This window comes from Carcharodon carcharias, chromosome 31 (genome assembly GCF_017639515.1).
Source record: "Carcharodon carcharias isolate sCarCar2 chromosome 31, sCarCar2.pri, whole genome shotgun sequence".
NCBI lineage: Eukaryota > Metazoa > Chordata > Chondrichthyes > Lamniformes > Lamnidae > Carcharodon > Carcharodon carcharias.
In genome coordinates this window covers 782,743-809,279 of record NC_054497.1, presented here as the reverse complement: position 1 = coordinate 809,279, position 26,537 = coordinate 782,743, and the positions used below count along the sequence as shown (strand labels likewise).

General features: G+C 49.3%; 1 protein-coding gene across 1 annotated transcript in view; it reads right to left on the bottom strand.

Moving 5' to 3' along the window:
* Nucleotides 1–26,537, bottom strand: part of LOC121271689 (guanine nucleotide-binding protein subunit alpha-12-like) — a 149,072-nt gene that overhangs the window by 98,177 nt on the left and 24,358 nt on the right. The window contains exon 3 of the mRNA XM_041177840.1: nucleotides 16,785–16,835. Coding sequence (XP_041033774.1) covers nucleotides 16,785–16,835 — 51 coding nt within the window. The remainder of the gene's footprint in view (nucleotides 1–16,784; nucleotides 16,836–26,537) is intronic.

Below are 26,537 nucleotides of genomic sequence, written 5' to 3'. Positions count from 1 at the left end.
TCTTGCCTGATACCCGGGATGGGGGTATTATCTTGACTGAAACCCGGGATGTGGGGAATTATTTTGACTGATACCTGGGATGGGGTGAATTATCTTGACTGATACCCGGGATGGGGGGGAATTATCTTGACTGATACCCGGGATTTGGGGAAATTATCTTGACTGATACCCCGGATGGGGGGAATTATCTTGACTGATACCCGGGATGGGGGGAATTATCTTGACTGATACCCGGGATGGGGGTATTATCTTGATTGATAACCGGGGGGGGGGGTATTATCTTGACTTATACCCAGGATGGGGGGTATTATCTTGACTGATACCTGGGATGGGGGTATTATCTTGACTGATACCCGGGGGGGGGTATTATCTTGATTGATACCGGGGGGGTATTATCTTGACTCTAAGCCGGATGGGGGGTATTATCTTGACTGATACCTGGGAGGGGGTATTATCTTGACCTGATACCCGGGATGGGGGATTATCTTGACTGATACCGGGATGGGGGGGAATTATCTTGACTGATACACGGGATGGGGGGATTATCTTGACTGATACCCGGATGGGAGGAATTATCTTGACTGATGCCGGGATGGGGAATTATCTTGACTGATACCCGGGATGGGGAATTAGCTTGACTGAATCCCGGGGTGGGGGGGAATTATCTTGACTGATACCCGGGATGGGGGGAATTGTCGTGACTGATACTCGGGATGGGGGGGAATTATCTTGACTGATACCCGGGATGGGGGGAATTATCTTGACTGATACCCGGGATGGGGGGAATTATCTTGACTGATACCCAGGATGGGGGGAATTATCATGACTGATACCCGGGGTGGGGGAATTATCTTGACTGATACCCGGGATGGGGGTATTATCTTGACTGAAACCCGGGATGGGGGGAATTATCTTGACTGATACCCGGGATGGGGGGGAATTACCTTGACTGATACCCGGGATGGGGGGAATTATCTCGACTGATACCCGGGATGGGGGTATTACCTTGACTGATACCCGTGATGGGGGGAATAATCTTGACTGATACCCGGGATGGGGGGATTATCTTGACTGATATCCGGGATGTGGGTATTATCTTGACTGATACCCGGGATGGGGGAATTACCTTGACTGATACCCAGGATGGGGAGAATTATCTTGACTGATACCCGGGATGGGGGGAATTATCTTGACTGATACCCGGGATGGGGGTAGTTATCTTGACTGATACCCGGGATGGGGGTATTATCTTGACTGAAACCCGGGATGGGGGGAATTATTTTGACTGATACCCGGGATGGGGGGAATTATCTTGACTGATACCCGGGATGGTTGGAAATTATCTTGACTGATACTCGGGTTGGGGGGAAATTATCTCGACTGATAGCCAGGATTTGGGGAGAATTATCTTGACTGAAACCCGGCATGGGTGGAATTATCTTGACTGATACCCGGGATGGGGGTATTATCTTGACTGATAACCAGGATTGGGAGAATTATCTTGACTGATACCCGGGATGGGGGGAATTATCTTGACTGATACACAGGATGGGGGTATTATCTTGACTGATACACGGGATGGGGGGAATTATCTTGACTGATATCCGGGATGTGGGTATTATCTTGACTGATACCCGGGATGGGGGGAATTACCTTGACTGATACCCAGGATGGGGAGAATTATCTTGACTGATACCCGGGATGGGGGAATTATCTTGACTGATACCCGGGATGGGGGGAATTATCTTGACTGATACCCGGGATGGGGGTATTATCTTGACTGAAACCCGGGATGGGGGGAATTATTTTGACTGATACCCGGGATGGGGGGAATTATCTTGACTGATACCCGGGATGGTTGGAAATTATCTTGACTGATACTCGGGTTGGGGGGAATTATCTTGACTGATAGCCGGGATTTGGGGGGAATTATCTTGACTGATACCCGGGATGGGGGGAATTATCTTGACTGACACCCGGGATGGGGGTATTATCTTGACTGATACCCGTGATGGGGGGAATTATCTTGACTGATACCCGGGATGGGGGGAATTATCTTGACTGATATCCGGGATGGGGGTATTATCTTGACTGATACCCGGGATGGGGGGAATTATCTTGACTGATACCCGGGATGGGGGGAATTATCTTGACTGATACCCGGGATGGGGAGAATTATCTTGACTGATACCCGGGATGGGTTATTATCTTGACTGATACCCGGGATGGGGGGAGTTATCTTGACTGATACCCGGGATGGGGTTATTATCTTGACTGATACCCGGGATGGGGTTATTATCTTGACTGATACCCGGGATGGGGGGAATTATCTTGACTGATACCCGGGATGGGTGGAATTATCTTGACTGATACCCGGGATGGGGTCGGAATTATCTTGACTGATACCCGCGATGGGGGGAATTATCTTGACTGATACCCGGGATGGGGGGAATTATCTTGACTAATACCCGGGGTGGGGGGGAATTATTTGACTGATACCTGGGATGGGGGAATTATCTTGACTGATACCCGGGATGGGGGGAATTATATGGACTGATACCCGGGATGGGGGTATTACCTTGACTGATACCCGTGATGGGGGTATTATCTTGACTGATACCCCGGATGGGGGGAATTATCTTGACTGATATCCGGGATGGGGGTATTATCTTGACTGATACCCGGGATGGGGGGAATTATCTTGACTAATACCCGGGGTGGGGGGGAATTATTTTGACTGATACCTGGGATGGGGGGAATTATCTTGACTGTTACCTGGGATGGGGGGTATTATCTTGACTGATACCCGGGATGGGGTTTTTATCTTGACTGATACCCGGGATGGGGGGAATTATCTTGACTGATACCCGGGATGGGTGGAATTATCTTGACTGATACCCGGGTTGGGGTTATTATCTTGATTGATACCCGGGTTGGGAGGAACTATCTTGACTGATACCCGGGATGAGGGTATTATCTTGACAGATACCCGGGATGGGGGGATTTATCTTGACTGATACCCAGGTTGGGGGGAATTATCTTGACTGATACCCGGGATGGGGGTATTATCTTGACTGATACCCGGAATGGGGGGAATTATCTTGACTGATACCCGAGATGGGGGGAATTATCATGACTGATACCCGGGGTGGGGGAATTATCTTGACTGATACCCGGGATGGGGGTATTATCTTGACTGAAACCCGGGATGGGGGGAATTATCTTGACTGATACCCGGGATGGGGGGAATTATCTTGACTGATACCCGGGATGGTTGGGAATTATCTTGACTGATACCCGGGATGGGGGGAATTATCTTGACTGATACCCGGGATGGGGGGGAATTATCTTGACTGATACCCGGGATGGGTGGAATTATCTTGACTGATACACGGGATGGGGGTATTACCTTGACTGATACCCGTGATGGGGGGAATTATCTTGACTGATACCCCAGATGGGGGGAATTATCTTGACTGATATCCGGGATGGGGGTATTATCTTGACTGATACCCGGTATGGGGGGAATTATCTTGACTGATACCCAGGATGGGGAGAATTATCTTGACTGATACCCGGGATGGGGGGAATTATCTTGACTGATACCCGGGATGGGGGGAGTTATCTTGACTGATACCCGGGATGGGGGTATTATCTTGACTGAAACCCGGGATGGGGGTAATTATTTTGACTGATACCCGCGATGGGGGGAATTATCTTGACTGATACCCGTGATGGGGGGAATTATATTGACTGATACCCGAATGGGGGGAATTATCTTGACTGATACCCGGGATGGGGGTATTATCTTGACTGAAACCCGGGATGGGGGGAATGATTTTGACTGATACCCGGGATGGGGGGAATTATCTTGACTGATACCCGTGATGGGGGGAATTATCTTGACTGATACCCGAGATGGGGGGAATTATCTTGACTGCTTTCCGGGATGGGGGTATTATCTTGACTGATACCCGGGATGGGGGGAATTATCTTGACTGATACCCGGGATGGGGAGAATTATCTTGACTGAAACCCGGGATGGGGGGAATTATCTTGACTGATACCCGGGATGGGGTATTATCTTGACTGATACCCGGGATGGGGTTATTATCTTGACTGATACCCGGGATGGGGTTATTATCTTGACTGATACCCGGGATGGGGGGAGTAATCTTGACTGATGCCCGGCATGGGGGTTATTATCTTGACTGATACCCGGGATGGGGGGAATTATCTTGACTGATACCCGGGATGGGGGGAATTATCTTGGCTGATACCCGGGATGGGAGGAACTATCTTGACTGATACCCGGGATGGGGGGGAATTATCTTGACTGATACCCGGGATGGGGTTATTATCTTGACTGATACCCGGGATGGGGGGAATTATCTTGACTGATACCCGGGATGGGTGGAATTATCTTGACTGATACCCGCGATGGGGGGAATTATCTTGACTGATACGCGGTATGGGGGGAATGATCTTGACTGATACGCGGGCTGGGGGGAGTTATCTTGACTGATACCCGGGATGGGGGTATTATCTTGACTGATACCCGGGATGGAGGCAATTATCTTGACTGACACCCGGCATGGGTGGAATTATCTTGACTGATACCCGGGATGGGGGTATTATCTTGACTGATACCCGGGATGGGGGGAATTATCTTGACTGATAACCAGCATGGGTGGAATTATCTTGACAGATACCCGGGATGGGGGGAATTAGCTTGACTGATACCCCGGATGGGTGGATCTATCTTGACTGATACCCGGGATGGGTGGAATTATCTTGACTGATACCCGGGATGGGGGGAATTATCTTGACTGATACCCGGGAAGGGGATATTATCCTGACTGATACCCGGGGGGGGGGGGGGGGTATAATCTTGACTTATACCCGGATTGGGGGGTATTGTCTTGACTGATACCCGGGATGGGGGTACTATCTTAACTGATACCCGAGATAGGGGTATTATCTTGACTGATACCCGGGATGGGGGGGAATTATCTTGACTGATACTCGGGATGGGGGGAATTATCTTGACTCATACCCGGGATGGGGGGAATTATCTTGACTGATATCTGGGGCGGGGGGGGTATTATCTTGACTGATACCCGCGATGGGGGTATTATCTTGACTGATCCCCTGGATGGGAGAAACTATCTTGACTGATACCCGGGATGGGGTGGGAATTATCTTGACTGATACCCGGGATGGGGTTATTATCTTGACTGATACCCGGGATGGGGGTAATTATCTTGACTGATACCCGGGATGGGTGGAACTATCTTGACTGATACCCGGGATGGGGGGGAATTATCTTGACTGATACCCGGGATAGGGTTATTATCTTGACTGATACCCGGGATGGGGGGAATTATCTTGACTGATACCCGGGATGGGTGGAATTATCTTGACTGATACCCGGGATGGGGTTATTATCTTGATTGATACCCGGGATGGGAGGAACTATCTTGACTGATACCCGGGATGAGGGTATTATCTTGACAGATACCCGGGATGGGGGGATTTATCTTGACTGATACCCGGGTTGGGGGGAATTATCTTGACTGATACCCGGGATGGGGTGGGAATTATCTTGACCGATACCCGGGATGGTTGGGAATTATCTTGACTGATACCCGGGATGGGGGGAATTATCTTGACTGATACCCGGGATGGGGGGGAATTATCTTGACTGATACCCGGGATGGGGGGAATTATATGGACTGATACCCGGGATGGGGGTATTACCTTGACTGATACCCGTGATGGGGGGAATTATCTTGACTGATACCCCGGATGGGGGGAATTATCTTGACTGATATCCGGGATGGGGGTATTATCTTGACTGATACCCGGGATGGGGGGAATTATCTTGACTGATACCCAGGATGGGGAGAATTATCTTAACTGATACCCGGGATGGGGGGAATTATCTTGACTGATACCCGGGATGGGGGTATTATCTTGACTGAAACCCGGGATGGGGGGAATTATTTTGACTGATACCCGGGATGGGGGGAATTATCTTGACTGATACCCGTGATGGGGGGAATTATCTTGACTGATACCCGAGATGGGGGGAATTATCTTGACTGCTTTCCGGGTTGGGGGTATTATCTTGACTGATACCTGGGATGGGGGGAATTATCTTGACTGATACCCGGGATGGGGAGAATTATCTTGACTGAAACCCGGGATGGGGGGAATTATCTTGACTGATACCCGGGATGGGGTATTATCTTGACTGATACCCGGGATGGGGTTATTATCTTGAATGATACCCGGGATGGGGTTATTATCTTGACTGATACCCGGGATGGGGTTATTATCTTGACTGATACCCGGCATGGGGGTTATTATCTTGACTGATACCCGGGATGGGGGGAGTAATCTTGACTGATGCCCGGCATGGGGGTTATTATCTTTACTGATACCCGGGATGGGGGGAATTATCTTGACTGATACCCGGGATGGGGGGAATTATCTTGACTGATACCCGGGATGGGAGGAACTTTCTTGACTGATACCCGGGATGGGGGGGAATTATCTTGACTGATACCCGGGATGGGGTTATTATCTTGACTGATACCCGGGATGGGGGGAATTATCTTGACTGATACCCGGGATGGGTGGAATTATCTTGACTGATACGCGGTATGGGGGGAATGATCTTGACTGATACCCGGGATGGGGGGAGTTATCTTGACTGATACCCGGGATGGGGGTATTATCTTGACTGATACCCGGGATGGAGGCAATTATCTTGACTGATACCCGGCATGGGTGGAATTATCTTGCCTGATACCCGGGATGGGGGTATTATCTTGACTGATACCCGGGATGGGGGGAATTATCTTGACTGATACCCAGCATGGGTGGAATTATCTTGACAGATACCCGGGATGGGGGGAATTAGCTTGACTGATACCCCGGATGGGTGGATTTATCTTGACTGATATCCGGGATGGGTGGAATTATCTTGACTGATACCCGGGATGGGGGGAATTATCTTGACTGATACCCGGGATGGTGGGGAATTATCTTGACTGATACCCGGGATGGGCGGAATTATCTTGACTGATACCCGGGATGGGGGAAATTATCTTGACTGATACCCAGGATGGGGGGAATTATCTTGACTGATACCCGGGATGGGGGAATTATCTTGACTGATACCCGGGATGGGTTTATTATCTTGACTGATACCCGGGGGGGGGGGTGGGGGGGATATAATCTTGACTTATACCCGGAATGGGGGGTATTATCTTGACTGATACCCGGGATGGGGGTACTATCTTAACTGATACCCGAGATGGGGGAATTATCTTGACTGATACCCGGGGGGGGGGTAGTATCTTGACTGATACCCGGGATGGGGGTATTATCTTGACTGATACCCGGGATGGGGGGGAATTATCTTGACTGATACTCGGGATGGGGGGAATTATCTTGACTCATACCCGGGATGGGGGGAATTATCTTGACTGATATCTGGGGGGGGGGGGGTATTATATTGACTGATACCCGCGATGGGGGTATTATCTTAACTGATACCCGGGATGGGGGTAATATCTTGACTGATACCCTGGATGGGGGTATTATCTTGATTGATACCGGGGGGGTATTATCTTGACTTATACCCGGGATGGGGGGTATTATCTTGACTGATACCTGGGGAGGGGGTATTATCTTGACTGATACCCGGGATGGGGGTATTATCTTGACTGATACCCGGGATGGGGGGGAATTATCTTGACTGATACCCGGGATGGGGGGAATTAACTTGACTGATACCCGGGATGGGAGGAATTATCTTGACTGATGCCCGGGATGGGGGTATTATCTTGACTGATACCCGGGATGGGGGAATTATCTTGACTGAAGCCCGGGTGGGGGGGGAATTATCTTGACTGATACCCGGGATGGGGGGAATTGTCGTGACTGATACTCGGGATGGGGGAAATTATCTTGACTGATACTCGGGATGGGGGGAATTATCTTGACTGATACCCGGGATGGGGGGAATTATCTTGACTGATACCCGGGATGGGGGGAATTATCATGACTGATACCCGGGGTGGGGGAATTATCTTGACTGATACCCGGGATGGGGGTATTATCTTGACTGAAACCCGGGATGGGGGGAATTATCTTGACTGATACCCGGGATGGGGGGAATTACCTTGACTGATACCCGGGATGGTTGGGAATTATCTTGACTGATACCCGGGTGGGGGGAATTATCTTGACTGATACCCGGGATGGGGGGGAATTATCTTGACTGATACCCGGGATGGGGGGAATTATCTTGACTGATACCCGGGATGGGGGTATTACCTTGACTGATACCCGTGATGGGGGGAATTATCTTGACTGATACCTGGGATGGGGGGAATTATCTTGACTGATATCCGGGATGTGGGTATTATCTTGACTGATACCCGGGATGGGGGGAATTACCTTGACTGATACCCAGGATGGGGAGAATTATCTTGACTGATACCCGGGATGGGGGGAATTATCTTGACTGATACCCGGGATGGGGGTAGTTATCTTGACTGATACCCGGGATGGGGGTATTATCTTGACTGAAACCCGGGATGGGGGGAATTATTTTGACTGATACCCGGGATGGGGGGAATTATCTTGACTGATACCCGGGATGGTTGGAAATTATCTTGACTGATACTCGAGTTGGGGGGAATTATCTCGACTGATAGCCAGGATTTGGGGGAATTATCTTGACTGATACCTGGGATGGGGGGAATTATCTTGACTGATACCCGGGATGGGGGTATTATCTTGACTGATACCCGTGATGGGGGGAATTATCTTGACTGATACCCGGGATGGGGGGAATTATCTTGACTGATACCCGGGATGGGGGTATTATCTTGACTGATACCCGGGATGGGGGGAATTATCTTGACTGATATCCGGGATGTGGGTATTATCTTGACTGATACCCGGGATGGGGGGAATTACCTTGACTGATACCCAGGATGGGGAGAATTATCTTGACTGATACCCGGGATGGGGGGAATTATCTTGACTGATACCCGGGATGGGGGGAGTTATCTTGACTGATACCCGGGATGGGGGTATTATCTTGACTGAAACCCGGGATGGGGGGAATTATTTTGACTGATACCCGGGATGGGGGGAATTATCTTGACTGATACCCGGGATGGTTGGAAATTATCTTGACTGATACTCGGGTTGGGGGGAATTATCTTGACTGATAGCCGGGATTTGGGGGAATTATCTTGACTGATACCCGGGATGGGGGGAATTATCTTGACTGACACCCGGGATGGGGGTATTATCTTGACTGATACCCGTGATGGGGGGAATTATCTTGACTGATACCCGGGATGGGGGGAATTATCTTGACTGATATCCGGGATGGGGGTATTATCTTGACTGATACCCGGGATGGGGGGAATTATCTTGACAGATACCCGGGATGGGGAGAATTATCTTGACTGATACCCGGGATGGGGGGAATTATCTTGACTGATACCCGGGATGGGGTATTATCTTGACTGATACCCGGGATGGGGGGAGTTATCTTGACTGATACCCGGGATGGGGTTATTATCTTGACTGATACCCGGGATGGGGTTATTATCTTGACTGATACCCGGCATGGGGGGGAATTATCTTGACTGATACCCGGGATGGGTGGAATTATCTTGACTGATACCCGGGATGGGGTGGGAATTATCTTGACTGATACCCGCGATGGGGGGAATTATCTTGACTGATACCCGGGATGGGGGGAATTATCTTGACTAATACCCGGGGTGGGGGGGAATTATTTTGACTGATACCTGGGATGGGGGGAATTATCTTGACTGATACCCGGGATGGGGGGAATTATATGGACTGATACCCGGGATGGGGGAATTATCTTGACTGATACCCGGGATGGGTTTATTATCTTGACTGATACCCGGGGGGGGGGGGGGGGGGGGGGGGGGGGGTTATAATCTTGACTTATACCCGGAATGGGGGGTATTATCTTGACTGATACCCGGGATGGGGGTACTATCTTAACTGATACCCGAGATGGGGGTATTATCTTGATTGATACCGGGGGGGTATTATCTTGACTTATACCCGGGATGGGGGGTATTATCTTGACTGATACCTGGGGAGGGGGTATTATCTTGACTGATACCCGGGATGGAGGTATTATCTTGACTGATACCCGGGATGGGGGGGAATTATCTTGACTGATACCCGGGATGGGGGGAAGTAACTTGACTGATACCCGGGATGGGAGGAATTATCTTGACTGATGCCCGGGATGGGGGTATTATCTTGACTGATACCCGGGATGGGGGAATTATCTTGACTGAAGCCCGGGTGGGGGGGGAATTATCTTGACTGATACCCGGGATGGGGGGAATTGTCGTGACTGATACTCGGGATGGGGGGAATTATCTTGACTGATACCCGGGATGGGGGGAATTATCTTGACTGATACCCGGGATGGGGGGAATTATCTTGACTGATACCCGGGATGGGGGGAATTATCATGACTGATACCCGGGGTGGGGGAATTATCTTGACTGATACCCGGGATGGGGGTATTATCTTGACTGAAACCCGGGATGGGGGGAATTATCTTGACTGATACCCGGGATGGGGGGAATTACCTTGACTGATACCCGGGATGGTTGGGAATTATCTTGACTGATACCCGGGTGGGGGGAATTATCTTGACTGATACCCGGGATGGGGGGGAATTATCTTGACTGATACCCGGGATGGGGGGAATTATCTTGACTGATACCCGGGATGGGGGTATTACCTTGACTGATACCCGTGATGGGGGGAATTATCTTGACTGATACCCGGGATGGGGGGAATTATCTTGACTGATATCCGGGATGTGGGTATTATCTTGACTGATACCCGGGATGGGGGGAATTACCTTGACTGATACCCAGGATGGGGAGAATTATCTTGACTGATACCCGGGATGGGGGGAATTATCTTGACTGATACCCGGGATGGGGGGAGTTATCTTGACTGATACCCGGGATGGGGGTATTATCTTGACTGAAACCCGGGATGGGGGGAATTATTTTGACTGATACCCGGGATGGGGGGAATTATCTTGACTGATACCCGGGATGGTTGGAAATTATCTTGACTGATACTCGGGTTGGGGGGAATTATCTCGACTGATAGCCAGGATTTGGGGGAATTATCTTGACTGATACCTGGGATGGGGGGAATTATCTTGACTGATACCCGGGATGGGGGTATTATCTTGACTGATACACGGGATGGGGGGAATTATCTTGACTGATATCCGGGATGTGGGTATTATCTTGACTGATACCCGGGATGGGGGGAATTACCTTGACTGATACCCAGGATGGGGAGAATTATCTTGACTGATACCCGGGATGGGGGGAATTATCTTGACTGATACCCGGGATGGTGGGAGTTATCTTGACTGATACCCGGGATGGGGGTATTATCTTGACTGAAACCCGGGATGTGGGGAATTATTTTGACTGATACCCGGGATGGGGGGAATTATCTTGACTGATACCCGGGATGGTTGGAAATTATCTTGACTGATACTCGGGTTGGGGGGAATTATCTTGACTGATAGCCGGGATTTGGGGGAATTATCTTGACTGATACCTGGGATGGGGGGAATTATCTTGACTGACACCCGGGATGGGGGTATTATCTTGACTGATACCCGTGATGGGGGGAATTATCTTGACTGATACCCGGGATGGGGGGAATTATCTTGACTGATATCCGGGATGGGGGTATTATCTTGACTGATACCCGGGATGGGGGGAATTATCTTGACTGATACCCGGGATGGGGAGAATTATCTTGACTGATACCCGGGATGGGGGGAATTATCTTGACTGATACCCGGGATGGGGTATTATCTTGACTGATACCCGGGATGGGGGGAGTTATCTTGACTGATACCCGGGATGGGGTTATTATCTTGACTGATACCCGGGATGGGGTTATTATCTTGACTGATACCCGGCATGGGGGGGAATTATCTTGACTGATACCCGGGATGGGTGGAATTATCTTGACTGATACCCGGGATGGGGTGGGAATTATCTTGACTGATACCCGCGATGGGGGGAATTATCTTGACTGATACCCGGGATGGGGGGAATTATCTTGACTAATACCCGGGGTGGGGGGGAATTATTTTGACTGATACCTGGGATGGGGGGAATTATCTTGACTGATACCCGGGATGGGGGGAATTATATGGACTGATACCCGGGATGGGGGTATTACCTTGACTGATACCCGTGATGGGGGGTATTATCTTGACTGATACCCCGGATGGGGGGAATTATCTTGACTGATATCCGGGATGGGGGTATTATCTTGACTGATACCCGGGATGGGGGGAATTATCTTGACTAATACCCGGGGTGGGGGGGAATTATTTTGACTGATACCTGGGATGGGGGGAATTATCTTGACTGTTACCTGGGATGGGGGGTATTATCTTGACTGATACGCGGTATGGGCGGAATTATCTTGACTGATACCCGGGATGGGGGTATTATCTTGACTGATCCCCGGGATGGGAGGAACTATCTTGACTGATACCCGGGATGGGGTGGGAATTATCTTGACTGATACCCGGGATGGGGTTATTATCTTGACTGATACCCGGGATGGGGGGAATTATCTTGACTGATACCCGGGATGGGAGGAACTATCTTGACTGATACCCAGGATGCGGGGGAATTATCTTGACTGATACCCGGGATGGGGGGGAATTATCTTGACTGATACCCGGGATGGGGTTTTTATCTTGACTGATACCCGGGATGGGGGGAATTATCTTGACTGATACCCGGGATGGGTGGAATTATCTTGACTGATACCCGGGTTGGGGTTATTATCTTGATTGATACCCGGGTTGGGAGGAACTATCTTGACTGATACCCGGGATGAGGGTATTATCTTGACAGATACCCGGGATGGGGGGATTTATCTTGACTGATACCCAGGTTGGGGGGAATTATCTTGACTGATACCCGGGATGGGGGTATTATCTTGACTGATACCCGGAATGGGGGGAATTATCTTGACTGATACCCGAGATGGGGGGAATTATCATGACTGATACCCGGGGTGGGGGAATTATCTTGACTGATACCCGGGATGGGGGTATTATCTTGACTGAAACCCGGGATGGGGGGAATTATCTTGACTGATACCCGGGATGGGGGGAATTATCTTGACTGATACCCGGGATGGTTGGGAATTATCTTGACTGATACCCGGGATGGGGGGAATTATCTTGACTGATACCCGGGATGGGGGGGAATTATCTTGACTGATACCCGGGATGGGTGGAATTATCTTGACTGATACACGGGATGGGGGTATTACCTTGACTGATACCCGTGATGGGGGGAATTATCTTGACTGATACCCCAGATGGGGGGAATTATCTTGACTGATATCCGGGATGGGGGTATTATCTTGACTGATACCCGGTATGGGGGGAATTATCTTGACTGATACCCAGGATGGGGAGAATTATCTTGACTGATACCCGGGATGGGGGGAATTATCTTGACTGATACCCGGGATGGGGGGAGTTATCTTGACTGATACCCGGGATGGGGGTATTATCTTGACTGAAACCCGGGATGGGGGGAATTATTTTGACTGATACCCGCGATGGGGGGAATTATCTTGACTGATACCCGTGATGGGGGGAATTATCTTGACTGATACCCGAATGGCGGGAATTATCTTGACTGATATCCGGGATGGGGGTATTATCTTGACTGATACCCGGGATGGGGGGAATTATCTTGACTGATACCCGGGATGGGGACAATTATCTTGACTGATACCCGGGATGGGGGGAATTATCTTGACTGATACCCGGGATGGGGTATTATCTTGACTGATACCCGGGATGGGGGGAGTTATCTTGACTGATACCCGGGATGGGGTTATTATCTTGGCTGATACCCGGAATGGGGTTATTATCTTGACTGATACCCGGCATGGGGGTTATTATCTTGACTGATACCCGGGATGGGGGGAATTATCTTGACTGATGCCCGGCATGGGGGTTATTATCTTGACTGATACCCGGGATGGGGGGAATTATCTTGACTGATACCCGGGATGGGGGGAATTATCTTGACTGATACCCGGGATGGGGGGGAATTATCTTGACTGATACCCGGGATGGGGGGAATTATCTTATGAGGAAAGGTTGGACAGGTTGGGTCTGTATCCACTGGAGTTTAGTAGAGTGAGGGGTGACCTTATTGAAACATGTAAGATCCCGAGGGGGATAAAGCCAAAACACCGCAGGTGCCGGGAGTCTGAAATAAAAACAAGAAATACTGGAGAAACTCAGCAGCATCTGTGGAGGGTCTGCTACAAAGATCCTGAGGGCTTTTGACAGGGTGGATGTTGAACAGATGTTTCCCCTTGTGGGAGAGACTAGAACTGGGGGGGCCACAGTTTAAAAATAAGGAGTCTCCCATTTAAGACGGAGATGAGAAGAATTGTTTTCTCTCAAGAGGATCTTGTCTCTGTGGAAATCTCTTCCCCAGAGAGTGATGGAGGCAGGGTCACTGAATATCTTTAAGACGGAGGTAGGTAGATTGTTGACTACCAAGGGGGTTAAAGGTTATCGGTGGTAGGCGGAACGTGGAGTTAAGGCCACAATCAGATCAGCCAAGATCTTATTGAATGGTGGAGCAGGCTCGAGGGGCCGAATGGCCTACTCCTGCTCCTGGTTTGTATGCTCGTAACGATACCGGGCCGAAAGCAGTTAAACTATGAGGGCAGCTTACACAGGCAAGGCTTGTGCTCTGTGGAGTATAGAAGATTAAGGGGTGATCTAAAACGGTTTGCTGGGGTGGATGGAGAGAAATGATCACATCAAGAGGACAAAGGGGAGAATAACCTTAAAATCAGAGCCAGGCCGTTTGAGTACATCAGGAAGCACTCCTTCACAGTCAGGCCAGTGGAAATCTGGAACTCTCTCCTCCGAAAAAGGCAGCCGACAAAATATCAAAAATTTGACTGGTATTTGAGGTGTCTAGGACGATTAAGGGATCTGATAGGGTAGAGAGAGAGAGAGAAACGATTGTTACTGGGGGAGGGGGGCGGAGGGGTGCGGTGGAGGGTGGGGTGGTGAGAGAGCAGGGGTGGGGGCAAGAGGAGCGGTGTGGTCCTGTTTGACACGGTCACAAGAAGGCATCACTGTCAACTTTACATGAGTGAAAGTGATTTGAAACACGGGCTCCGCTCAAAATGGAGGAGGTGTCGAACTGACCCTCCTCGAAACTCGGTCAGTGTTAGACCGCATGAGGTGTCTGGGAGCAGGAGTCGGCTAGACGGTTCCGTGAGGCTGCTCCAACATTCAATAGACATAAAGGCAAGGGCCTGGCCTTGGAAAACACAGTGCAGAGCATTCTTGCTTAAAGCAGACACTGTAAACAAACACAGAGCCCTGAATTCTGGGCCAGGCGTTGTTTGGTTTGCAAAACATTTTGGGTTATTTTATCCCCCCCGTGACCTCCCCCCCCTCCTCGTTCCTCTCCACAACACAGACGAGCTTTAACTCCAAAACCTCCAACCCTGCCGAACTACTCCCAGAGGCCTCACTGTTTGCTGGGCCCCAGCTCAAATTGTTTTCTTCCGCTCGGGTTGCCAACCCTCCAGGGTTGTTCAGGCGTCTCCAGGAATGAAACGTTAATCTCCAGGACAACCCAGGAGCAAAACAAAATTTTAAAAAGGGGCATTACAAAAAAATAAAACCACATCCATTCCCATTCAACGCTGGTTATTAAAAGGCTGCTCAACCGACAGTTGAAAATCAGCCAATTGGACTGTGGAGGGTCAGCTCGCTTTCCAATTGGCCGGCGCGCAGTAAGAATGGACGACCAATGGCGGGAGAGCAGGGGCGGGGTAGTTGGAGGAGGCAGCGGGGGGGGGGGGGGGGGGAGGGGGGGGTTTGGTCACTTGACAAATCCCCCAGGACTGCGAGGATAAACAGTTGGCAACCAGCCCTGAGGCTGCAGCCACTGTGAAAGAGGGCCAGACGCTCCCAGGACTCTGGCAGACAGCAGTGTCAACACCAAAACTCAGGGCCAGTGACACCACTCCACCCACTCCTCCAGCTGTCAAACTGCCCAAGATATTCTTGGCATTTCGCAGCGAGCCACAACTTTTCTCTGCCTGTTAACTGTGCAGTTCTGTTTCTGCTCTTAATAACACACTGTGAAAGATTCATTTTCCCAGTACTCAGGACAGAACCAACAGCCCAGCAGCCCCAGAATCAATATTGTTTCTTGCGCTGGTCAAAGCCTCAGTCTTAAAGTGCACCCCCACCACCCCACCCACCCAACCCCACCCCCCCGCCAACCCCCCCCCCACCACCCTCTTTCCTCAACTTTGTCCCCGGTGGGACTCAAACCTTCCGACTCAGAAGCTAGAGTGCGACCTAGTGAGCCACGACTGACCCTGCCCAGCTTCGGAGGGGAGACAACTGGAAAAAGGTGCAAAATAAACCAGAACACAGCATGATGGAAGAGGCGTAACCTCTCACAATCCAAATTCCTAAAGTGTAGCCCTGTCAACATCATCAGTTCAAGATGCTGCTCTATTAAACTATTATTTAGTGCAGATTGTGTGAATAGTTCCTGGTGTTTCAATGACTTCAGGTCATCATTGCAAACATTCCAAATGAGCAACAAATGCCAACCACTCACCAGTTGGCCAATGCGGTCCAGATTATCCAGGAAGTACCCCACTGATTCAGCCTATAAGAGAAACAGGAGAGATTTCAGCAATGGATACACGCACACACACGCACGTAGACACACACACGCATAAACACACATGCACGTAGGCACACACACACACACGTACACACACACACACACACGTACACACACACACACACGTAGACACACGCACATAGACACACACACACGTAGATACACACGCATAGACACACACGCACGTGGACACACACGCACATAGACACACACGCACGTAGGCACACGCACGTAGGCACATGCACGTAGGCACACGCACGTAGGCACACGCACGTAGGCACACACACATACGTATACACACACACACGTAGACACACACGCATGTAGACACACACGCACGTAGACACACACGCACGTAGACACACACGCACGTAGACACACACACACACGTAGACACACACGCACGTAGACACACACGCACGTAGACACACGTGCACGTAGACACACGTGCATGTAGGCACACACACACGTAGACACATACACACACATAGACACACACGCATGTAGACACGCACAAAGACACACACGCATAGACACACATGCACGTAGGCACACACACACGTAGACACACAGACACACACACGTAGACACACACACGTAGACACACACGCACGTAGACAGACACGCATAGACACACACACAGAGACACACACACAGAGACACACACGCACATAGACACACACGCACATAGACACCCACGCACGTAGACACACGCACGTAGACACACACGCACGTAGACACATACACACATAGACACACACATGTAGACACACACACGTAGACACACACACGTAGACACACACACGTAGACACACGCACATAGACACACACGCACATAGACACACACACACGTAGATACACATGCATAAACACACACGCATGTGGACACACACGCACATAGACACACACACACGTAGACACACACACGCAAATAGACACACACACACGTAGACACATACGCACGTAGACACACACGCACGTAGACACACACGCACGTAGACACACGCACATAGACTCACAGACACTTGCACACGGATGGACAAGAGTCTCACACACGCGAGCGCACACACGTGCACGCGCGCAGATACGCATGTTCAACACACACACACGCGTGCATGTGCACACACATGCTCTCTCAGTTTGACATTTCCAGAGCCTCTCGATACAGGTCAGGTAAGTCCCCAGGAGTCTCCATGTCTGTGCAACAACCCAGCTAAACCGGTGCCTGCATTGTGATGTTCTTGGGACAGAAAAAGTTGTATATTCAGCCAGAGACATTTGGAAGTAGAGCTGGATGAGATGTTAAACATGGATTCTTTATTATTCATTGCTTGCAGACTGTCTCTGCTGGTCCATGTGTGCATGGTAGCCTCAAGCATCTCTGACAAAACTGCTCTCGAGTCAGTACATCAGATTCTATAGGGGCCAGGGATTTGCCATCACCTTAACTCCCCTTCGTGAATAAGCACCACATGGTGTGAGCTTTCCTTTCTGTGACACATTATAGCACAACCACCCAACTGGCACTTCTAATGTTCAATAATACTGACAGTGTCACTTTGAGAATATACTGGGATCGTGAATCATATTGAACTGTTCAGCAATCTGCATGTCTTCCCTAGGTACACCACAAATTCAAACTAATGTTATGGACAGGGTCAGGAGAGAACTGAAACTCTTACACCCTTTCCCTTTCTGTCCAGAATTAGCATGGTTTTGGAAAAGAAGGCGTGTTTCTTAGCCCCAGAGTGTGTGCAGTCAATATAAAGAACAGCAGCAAGCTTTTGTGGGTTTAAATAAAGAGGGCTATTTATTCATGCATTCACCCCAAAAGTTGCTGGGTCAAAATCCTGAAACTCCCTCCCGAACAGAAATGCTGGCCTTGCCAGCGACACTCACATCCCAGGAAAGGATATTTTACAAAGTGCTTTGGGACCCCCCCCGACATCGTTGAAGGTGCTATATAAACGCAAGCCTTTATTTTCGTACGATTGGCACTACTTGCACTCTCCATGCAGTTTGTTTTAAACAGTCCGCGCTTTCACAAGACAGGGAACAGGCCTCACATTTGGTTCACAGGCCAAGCAGCTGAGGGAATTGTAGGCGCAGAGGGTCTAAAATCTCTTGCTATCGCTGGGTTGCCCGAGGCAAAAGCTCACTTCCTGGAGGAAGAACATCCGAGCCAGCCACCCATACCAGGGCCCTGTCCCTTTAAGCAGGCAGCCTCGTCTAACACACGACAAAAGAACACCTGTGTACCATATGGTGTTCAAACACAGCAAAGGCTTTGAATCTTAACATGAACCTACTGTCAACGCGAACCCTGAAACTCCCACAGATTTTAGGAGGGTTGAACTTTAAGTTGGAACCCTTGTTAACAGAGCCAAAGGAAAATTTATACAGCGCTTTTCTTGACCACCAACCACCTCTATTAAGTAAATTTTGAAGTGCATTCATTGCTGTAATAGAGGAAACATGGCAATTGAGCTGTGCAATCCCACAAACAGCCAGAACGAGCAGGTAATCTGGATTTGGTGATATTGATTGAGGGATAAGTATTGGCCAGGAGGAGAACTCTCCTGCTCTTCTTCAAAATAGTACCATGGGATCTTTCACATCCACCCGGGCAGGCAGGTACGAACATACAAACATACGAAATAGGAACAGGAGTAGGCCGCTCCACCCTCTCAGGCCTGCTCCACCCCCTCAGGCCTTCTCTGTCGTTCAGTAAGATCATGGCTGATCTAATTGTAACCTCCTGCCTACCCCCCGATAAGCTTCCACCCCCTTGCTTATCAAGAATATATCTAGCTCTGCCTTAAAAATATTCAAAGTCTCTGCTTCCAACCCCTTTTGAGGAAGAGAGTTCCAAAGACTCACCACCCTCTGAGAGAAAATATTTCTTCCCATCTCTGTCCTAAATAGGCAACCCCTTATTTTTAAACCATGACCCCCTAGTTCTAGATTCTCCCACAAGAGGAAAAATCCTCTCCACATCCACCCTGTGAAGACCCCTCAGGATCTTATATGTTTCAATCAAGTCGCCTCTCACTCTTCTAAACTCCAGCGGATACAAGCCCAGTCTGTCCAAACTTTCTCATAAGACAACCCACCCATTCCTAGTATTGGTTTAGTCCTGATGAAGAGTCATACGGACTCGAAACGTTAACTGTGTTCCTCTCCGCAGATGCTGTTAGACCTGCTGAGTTTTCCCAGCTATTTTAGTTTTTGTTTCAGATTTCCAGCATCCGCAGTATTTCGCTTTTATATTAGATTAGTTCAGTAAACCCCCTCTGAACTGCTTCCGACACATTTACATCCTTCCTTAAATAAGGAGACCAATACTGTACACAGTACTCCAGATGTGGTTCACCAGTGTCCTGTACAACTGAAGCATAACCTCCCTACTTTTATATTCAATTCCCCTCGCAATAAACAATGGGGCCCCAGTTTAACATCTCACCTGAAAGATGGCACCTCCGGCAATGCAGCTCTCCCTCAGTCCTGTACTGGACTGTCAGCCTTGATTTTTGTGCTGAAGTCCTGCCGTGATGTAACTTGACTGCTAGATAATACACCCCTCCTTGCTCCTATAGCCCTGTTCCCTTCTTCTGAAGGCGGTAGCTCTCCTGCAACAGCTATTCAACCAGGAAAATGTCGTGCTATGGACACAACTCTGTTCTCACCAGACTGTTCCAACACATACATTCCAGCAGGGGTCACCAGGGAGCTCCAAGGCTGGGATTGCCATTGGATCCACTGCATTGTTTATGGGATGTGGGCATTGCTGGTTGGGATGGCATTTATTGCCCGTCCCTAATTGCCCTTGAGAAGGTGGCGGTGAACCACCCTCTTGAACCGCTGCAGTCCGTGTGCCGTGGGTACTCCCACAGTGCTGCTGAGGCGCTGAAGTGAAGCACTAAATCAGTGAAAACAAAAATTAGGGAGGAAATGCCTCAAGATTATAAATGCATATTAAAGCCTGAGGAGCTGTCAATCTTTGGTGAGCTATTTCGACATATCGCATTTACCTCCCCTGGTGCCCTGGCCAATGTTTATCCCTCAACCAACATCAGCAGCAGATAAAATCATCGGATGATTCAGTGCTGAAGGAAGACACTTAGCCCATCATACCAGCGCTGGCACACTCAGCCTGGTCGGAATGGTAGATGATCACTGTGGCCATAATAAGAGGTGATCGGAATATATATTTCACCCTCCTTTGATTGACTGAGGCCTGGCTAAACACACAGGGGCATCAGTATGGTCACAGGGGATCCCAATCTTCACACAAAGCCAACATTCTGAGGTAATTCTTTTTCGGTGGGGGGAACCTGAAGATTAATTTTAACCTCTGGCAGAAACAAAGCCAGTTTACAGCATTCTTTAGATAAAATGCTATTTTGGCAAAGGGGACTCCAATCAGCAGTCGATTTTATCAGACCAATAGGAAACAATTAGACTGGCCCTTTCCTGTTCTCCTCTCATTAGCAATAAAAGCCCATAAACTCTAGGGGATGGCTGGCTAATTGCGGGCCTACACACCTCATAGAATCAGGGATATTTACAGCACAGGAGGAGCCCACTCGGCCCGTCGTGCCTGTGCTAGCTGGGGAAAAAAAAAAGCGATCTAACCTATTCCCACTTTCCAGCTCTTGGTCCATAGCCTTGTCGGTCACTTCAAGTGCAAGTCCAAGTATGTTTTAAAAGCAATGGGGGTTTCTGCCTCTACCGGCCTTTCAGGCAGTGAGTTCCGGACACCCAGCACCCTCTGGGTGAAAAAAATTCTTAACTTTCCCCTAATCCTTCTGTCAATTAGTTTAACATTTATGCCTCCTGGTTGTTGATCCCTTTGTGAAGGGGAATAGGTCCTTTGTATCCATTCCATCTAGGGCCCTCCTTAATTTTAGACAACTCAATCAAACCACTCCTCAGCCTCCTATTTTCCAAAGAAAACACTCACAATCTTTTAAAACAGCTTGCTTAAAAGCTGTTACATCTCTAACTTATAACACAGAATCATACAATGGTTCCAACACAGAAGGAGGAGGCCATCGAGTGATGCACGTTGAGACATCCTGAGCTTGTGAAAAACCCGATATAAATGTTAATTCTTTTTATCTGTCTTTGAAAGAAAGGCAAAAATCGGCCTTTAAGGACTCAAGAGAAAAGGGACTGAAAATAAAATGGGAAAAGTAGGATATTTCTCCCTGAGCCACCCATCTAAACAATAAACGTGACACAGCAAAGCGTATAGAGCTACAGGATGAGGAGTCCCCATCAAGAGGGTTGTTGGAGGCCTCTTCAACTCCTGAGACCTACTGTGAGTGAATGGTTTGGCGCTCATTCAGTTTTCAACCAAAGAATCGCGTTTGCGGATGGGTGTTCCGGAAACTTCCGTGGCTCTCTCTGCAAGAGCAACACAGCTAGCCCCACTCCCCTGCCCTTTTCCTGCAGCTCTGTTGATTTTTTTCGCCTCGGGTGCTTAGCCAATTCTCTTTTCAAAGCCAGGATTGAATCTACCTCCGCCACACACACACTCATAGGGTTGCCAACTGTGACTAACATGTTCCTGGAGGTTTCATCACGTGACCTGCCTCCACTCTCCAGCCATTAGTCGGCCAACACATCCATCCTTGTGACTTCACTACCTTCCTAAGCCAATTGGAAAGCAAAAAGACTCATCACCCAATTGGATGATGCTTGACCATCAGTCAAACAGCCTTTTTCTTCCCAATTTCTGATATTTTTATATCTAGTAAAGAGAAATGTTCAAAGAATTATTTTTTAAAAAACTATCTTTTTTAATGTCCCTATGATTCTTCTCCAGGATTGCACACAGCAACGTCTTGGAGATTCATCTCCGATCCTGGAGACTCTAGGCCAATCCTGGAGGGATGGCAAGCCTAAAATGCAAGTCCTTCACTTTAATCAAGATGTGGCATTATTTTTTTCCAACTTCCTTTGAACTCTTTTGCTTATTACTGTTAAAAAAAACTATTGGAAGTGGGGGAAATAGAATGTTTTACTGAGGGTCAAGGATCATCCAATTGGAAGAGTCTGTTTGATTCCCATTTGACATGGAAGGCGGGGCATTGAGTTGATTGACATGTTAGGCAGCCGATAGCAGTCAGAGGCAGGAGGCCACTATGGTGGAATACGCCCAACCAGGGCTAGCCTTGCTGACAGGAAGATCTCCCGAATTGTGCTTAGGAAAGGATGAGGGGAGAAATGTGAGAAAAAAATGGATGTCTCCAAATTTTGAAGTTGGAAAATCTGGACTTATATTTTGAAATGAATGATGGAAGACGTTTCCTGCTCCTTGTCACTTGAGGAATCACCCCCTGTTAGTGTCCAGTTTGTCTCTTAGAATTTTCTGGAACACCCACCCACATATGGGATTCTTTGGTTGAAAACTGAATGAGCGCCAAAACCATTCACTCACTGTAGGCCTCAGGAGTTGAAACAATTCTGTTCATGGGGACTCCTCATCCTGTGGCCCTGTACTGTTGCTGTGCCACATTTACTGTTTAGGTGGGTGGGTCAGGGAGAAACATCCTATTTTTCCCTTTTTGTTTTCAGTCCCTTTTCTCTTGGGTCCCCCTGACCAATTTTTGTCTTTCTTTCTTTCAACGGCAGATAAAAAGATCTAACGTTTATATCGGGCCTTTCACAAGCTCAGGACGTGTCAATGTGCTTTACTCAGGAGGCTGAGGGGACCTTGAAAGGAGGCATATAAAATAATGAGGGGCCTAGATAGATTGGATAGGGAGGGCTTATTTCCATCTGGATAATAATCAGGAGACAGAGATTTTTCTTTAAATGGTAAAAGGACTACAGGGGAGTTGAGGAATAATTTTTTTTAGCCAGAGGGTAGCGGGGTCTGGAACTCAATACCCGAAGGGGTGGTAGAAGTGGATTCTCCCACTGTATTTAACAAAAAGAGTGAGGTGCAGTAGAATTGCCATAATCTACAGGGCTACAGACCAAGAGCTCAGGCCCGACAGGTCTTCTCTCAGCCGACACAGACACAACGACGGGAATGACCTCCTTCTGTGACGTGAGTCTGTCCACGGGCTGAGTTCCCCACCAGCCACCAACACCCCCATCCCCCATCAGCGCCCCCTCCACCTTACTGAGAGGTTGGTCAGGAGCTCCAGCACAAAACAGCCGGCTGCCCCGCAGCCATTTTATGCCCGGCCGGGAGGGAGGGTGGGGGGGGTGGGGGGTGGAGGGGAAAGGCGGAATTTGGCTCAGGACTTGACTTCCATGCCCCAATCCGATTGGTTGGTAGCTCTGTCACCCCGGGAGCGCCGGGTTCAAGTGGCGGCCGCTGTTGGGGCTATAACCAATACCCAAAGAAGAGGCAGTGGTGGAGGTTGGACTGGGCGTAAGCCCACGGTATCGGCAGGGAGCTGGCTGACAGGACCCAGCTCGGGGCGGGTTGTGGCGAGTGGTTGGGGGGGGTAGAGGGGGTGGGGTCTGAGTTTTAAAGTCCAGGTGGGAATGCTAAAGGAGGAAGGATGACCTTGAGGGGGTGCAGGGGGTGCCTCTGATGGACACAGAGTCACCCGTAGGAGGTCGTCCCGCCCCCTTCCCTTGGCCAGCACCAGCTCACCCAGTAAAAGCTGCCAAGCTACCCGCTTGGCGTGGGCCTCCCACTTCCATGAGTAAAACAGCAGCAGGGATGGGAATGAAACACATAAGCAGCAATTAATTGGCTACTCAAGGCCCTGATAGGCCCAGGGGGGTGGGCTGGCAGCACAATTCCTCCACTGCCTCCAGGTTGGGGGTGGGCAGGAAGGTTCTGGAAGGCCACATGCTGCATCGTACGAGCCCCCCCCCCACCCCCCCACCCGCTTTCAAACCTGCCAGCAGGGGACCCTAAAATCCAGCCTTCTCATTTTCACAGCCGATTAAACACTTTAACGACATAGTCAGTGTTGGGTTGCAGCAGTCCAACGTAATTTGTTTGTATGAGTGTTCGCAAACTGTTAGATGTATTAAACAGAGCAAATAACGTGTCTGGCTACAGGGAAGGAGCAGCACTGCGGAATTCACTGGCGCCTTTTTCACTGCTGGATCATTTATGATATTTTCCTTTGTGCAGGAAGAGGCAAAGACCAAACCTTTTGACTAAAATACCCTGACCGTTTGCCAAAAGGACCTTCCTTTACGTCTTATTTCTCAACGTCAAGTGGCCGCTTCGGCTGAATTGACAAATATTTTATCAGGTTGGATTCCGCGGGGTGACTGCTGGGAACCTGGTTCCTGAACGTTCCAGAGTGAGGGGCCGAAGGTTCCCTACTTTGCTTCGTCCCTTTTCCTACTGGTTACTCCTCGTGGCCTCCTTTCTGAGGCAATTTGAGAGGCCGTTGAAGATTTACTTTGTCAGGGACTCGGTCCCAACAACAACAAGTGGTCACCACATCCACCATTTGACAAAATGGATTCCAAGGTCTTACAGCTGTCGACTCTGCTAGTTTTATAACCAATAACTAAAGCATTCAAAGGCTTTTTTAAAAAAATTCTCCTATGATTTTTCTCCTGGTTTATGCCCTCCAGCAAAGCATTATGGGGATTAACTTCAGGAGAATCCTGGGTATTCCTGAAGGGTTGGCAACACAAAATCACCCGGAATTCAAGATTCACCTCCAAGCGAATCTGGCAGAGAAAATCATAGGGGCGCTAAGAAAAGGTGCTTTACTTCTCTTCGAAAATTTTCATTGACTAATTGTGTGAATGTTGGAGATGGGGGAGGAAGGGGAGAGGGGGGTGTGAAAAGGCTGTTTGATCAAGAATCATCCAATCAGGAAACAAAGAGCCAGTTGGCTCTCCAATTGGCCGGGGGAAGGCAGGAGGCCGCGTTGATGGGCATGTCAGGCGACCCATGGCGGGAGTGTGGGGGAGGAGGAGGCGGAACTATTAGTGGTGGGGGGGAGGGGGTCACACGATGCAACCTCCAGGAAAGCGTCCAACCGGAGTTGGCAACTGGGCGAGAAAGATAGACCAGGGACAGAGGTGCTCACTTGGCTTAAAGGGCTTTTGATGCAATTCGGGCCTATTTTGTTTCGCAAAATGATCCAGTTCAGAATTCCGAGGCTGCTAGGAGACCTGGGAGGCACTCTCGCCTTCTCTCCCGTTTCCTTGCAATGTAGCAGCAGTACTGACAGTTGTAAACAGGGGAAGATTTACTGAGAACTACAGATGTTGCCATGGGGATGTGGAACCTTACACTTAAAGGGCAAGTGCCTTCATGAAAAAAGAGGACCCTGCAGAGGTGAAGGGGAGGCATTAATTTTTTGTCGAGATCGCCTCCTGCGTAAACGATATAAATTGGGTGATCCACGTCACTGTGTAGTGGACACTTGTGAAAGCAGGACGTTGGGAGAGGAGACTGTGGCACAATGCCGCTTTCAGTGGCAGAGCAAGGTTCTGCACAGATGAGACATCTTTCACAGTTTCTGACTGTACAGTGCTAGCAATCTATCTTGACGGCCAACTGATTGCAAGGGGTTCCTAGCTGCCTCTCCCAGTCACGTGACTCGCCATTCCCAAAATAGATTCCAGACCGTTCCCTGCAGGACAGCCAGATTACGGCAGCTTCCAGGATATGGAGTTTGAGCTGCTGGAGGTTTCTGGGGCTGCGCTTTTGTTTATCAAAAGGGAACCATGTTCAATGGC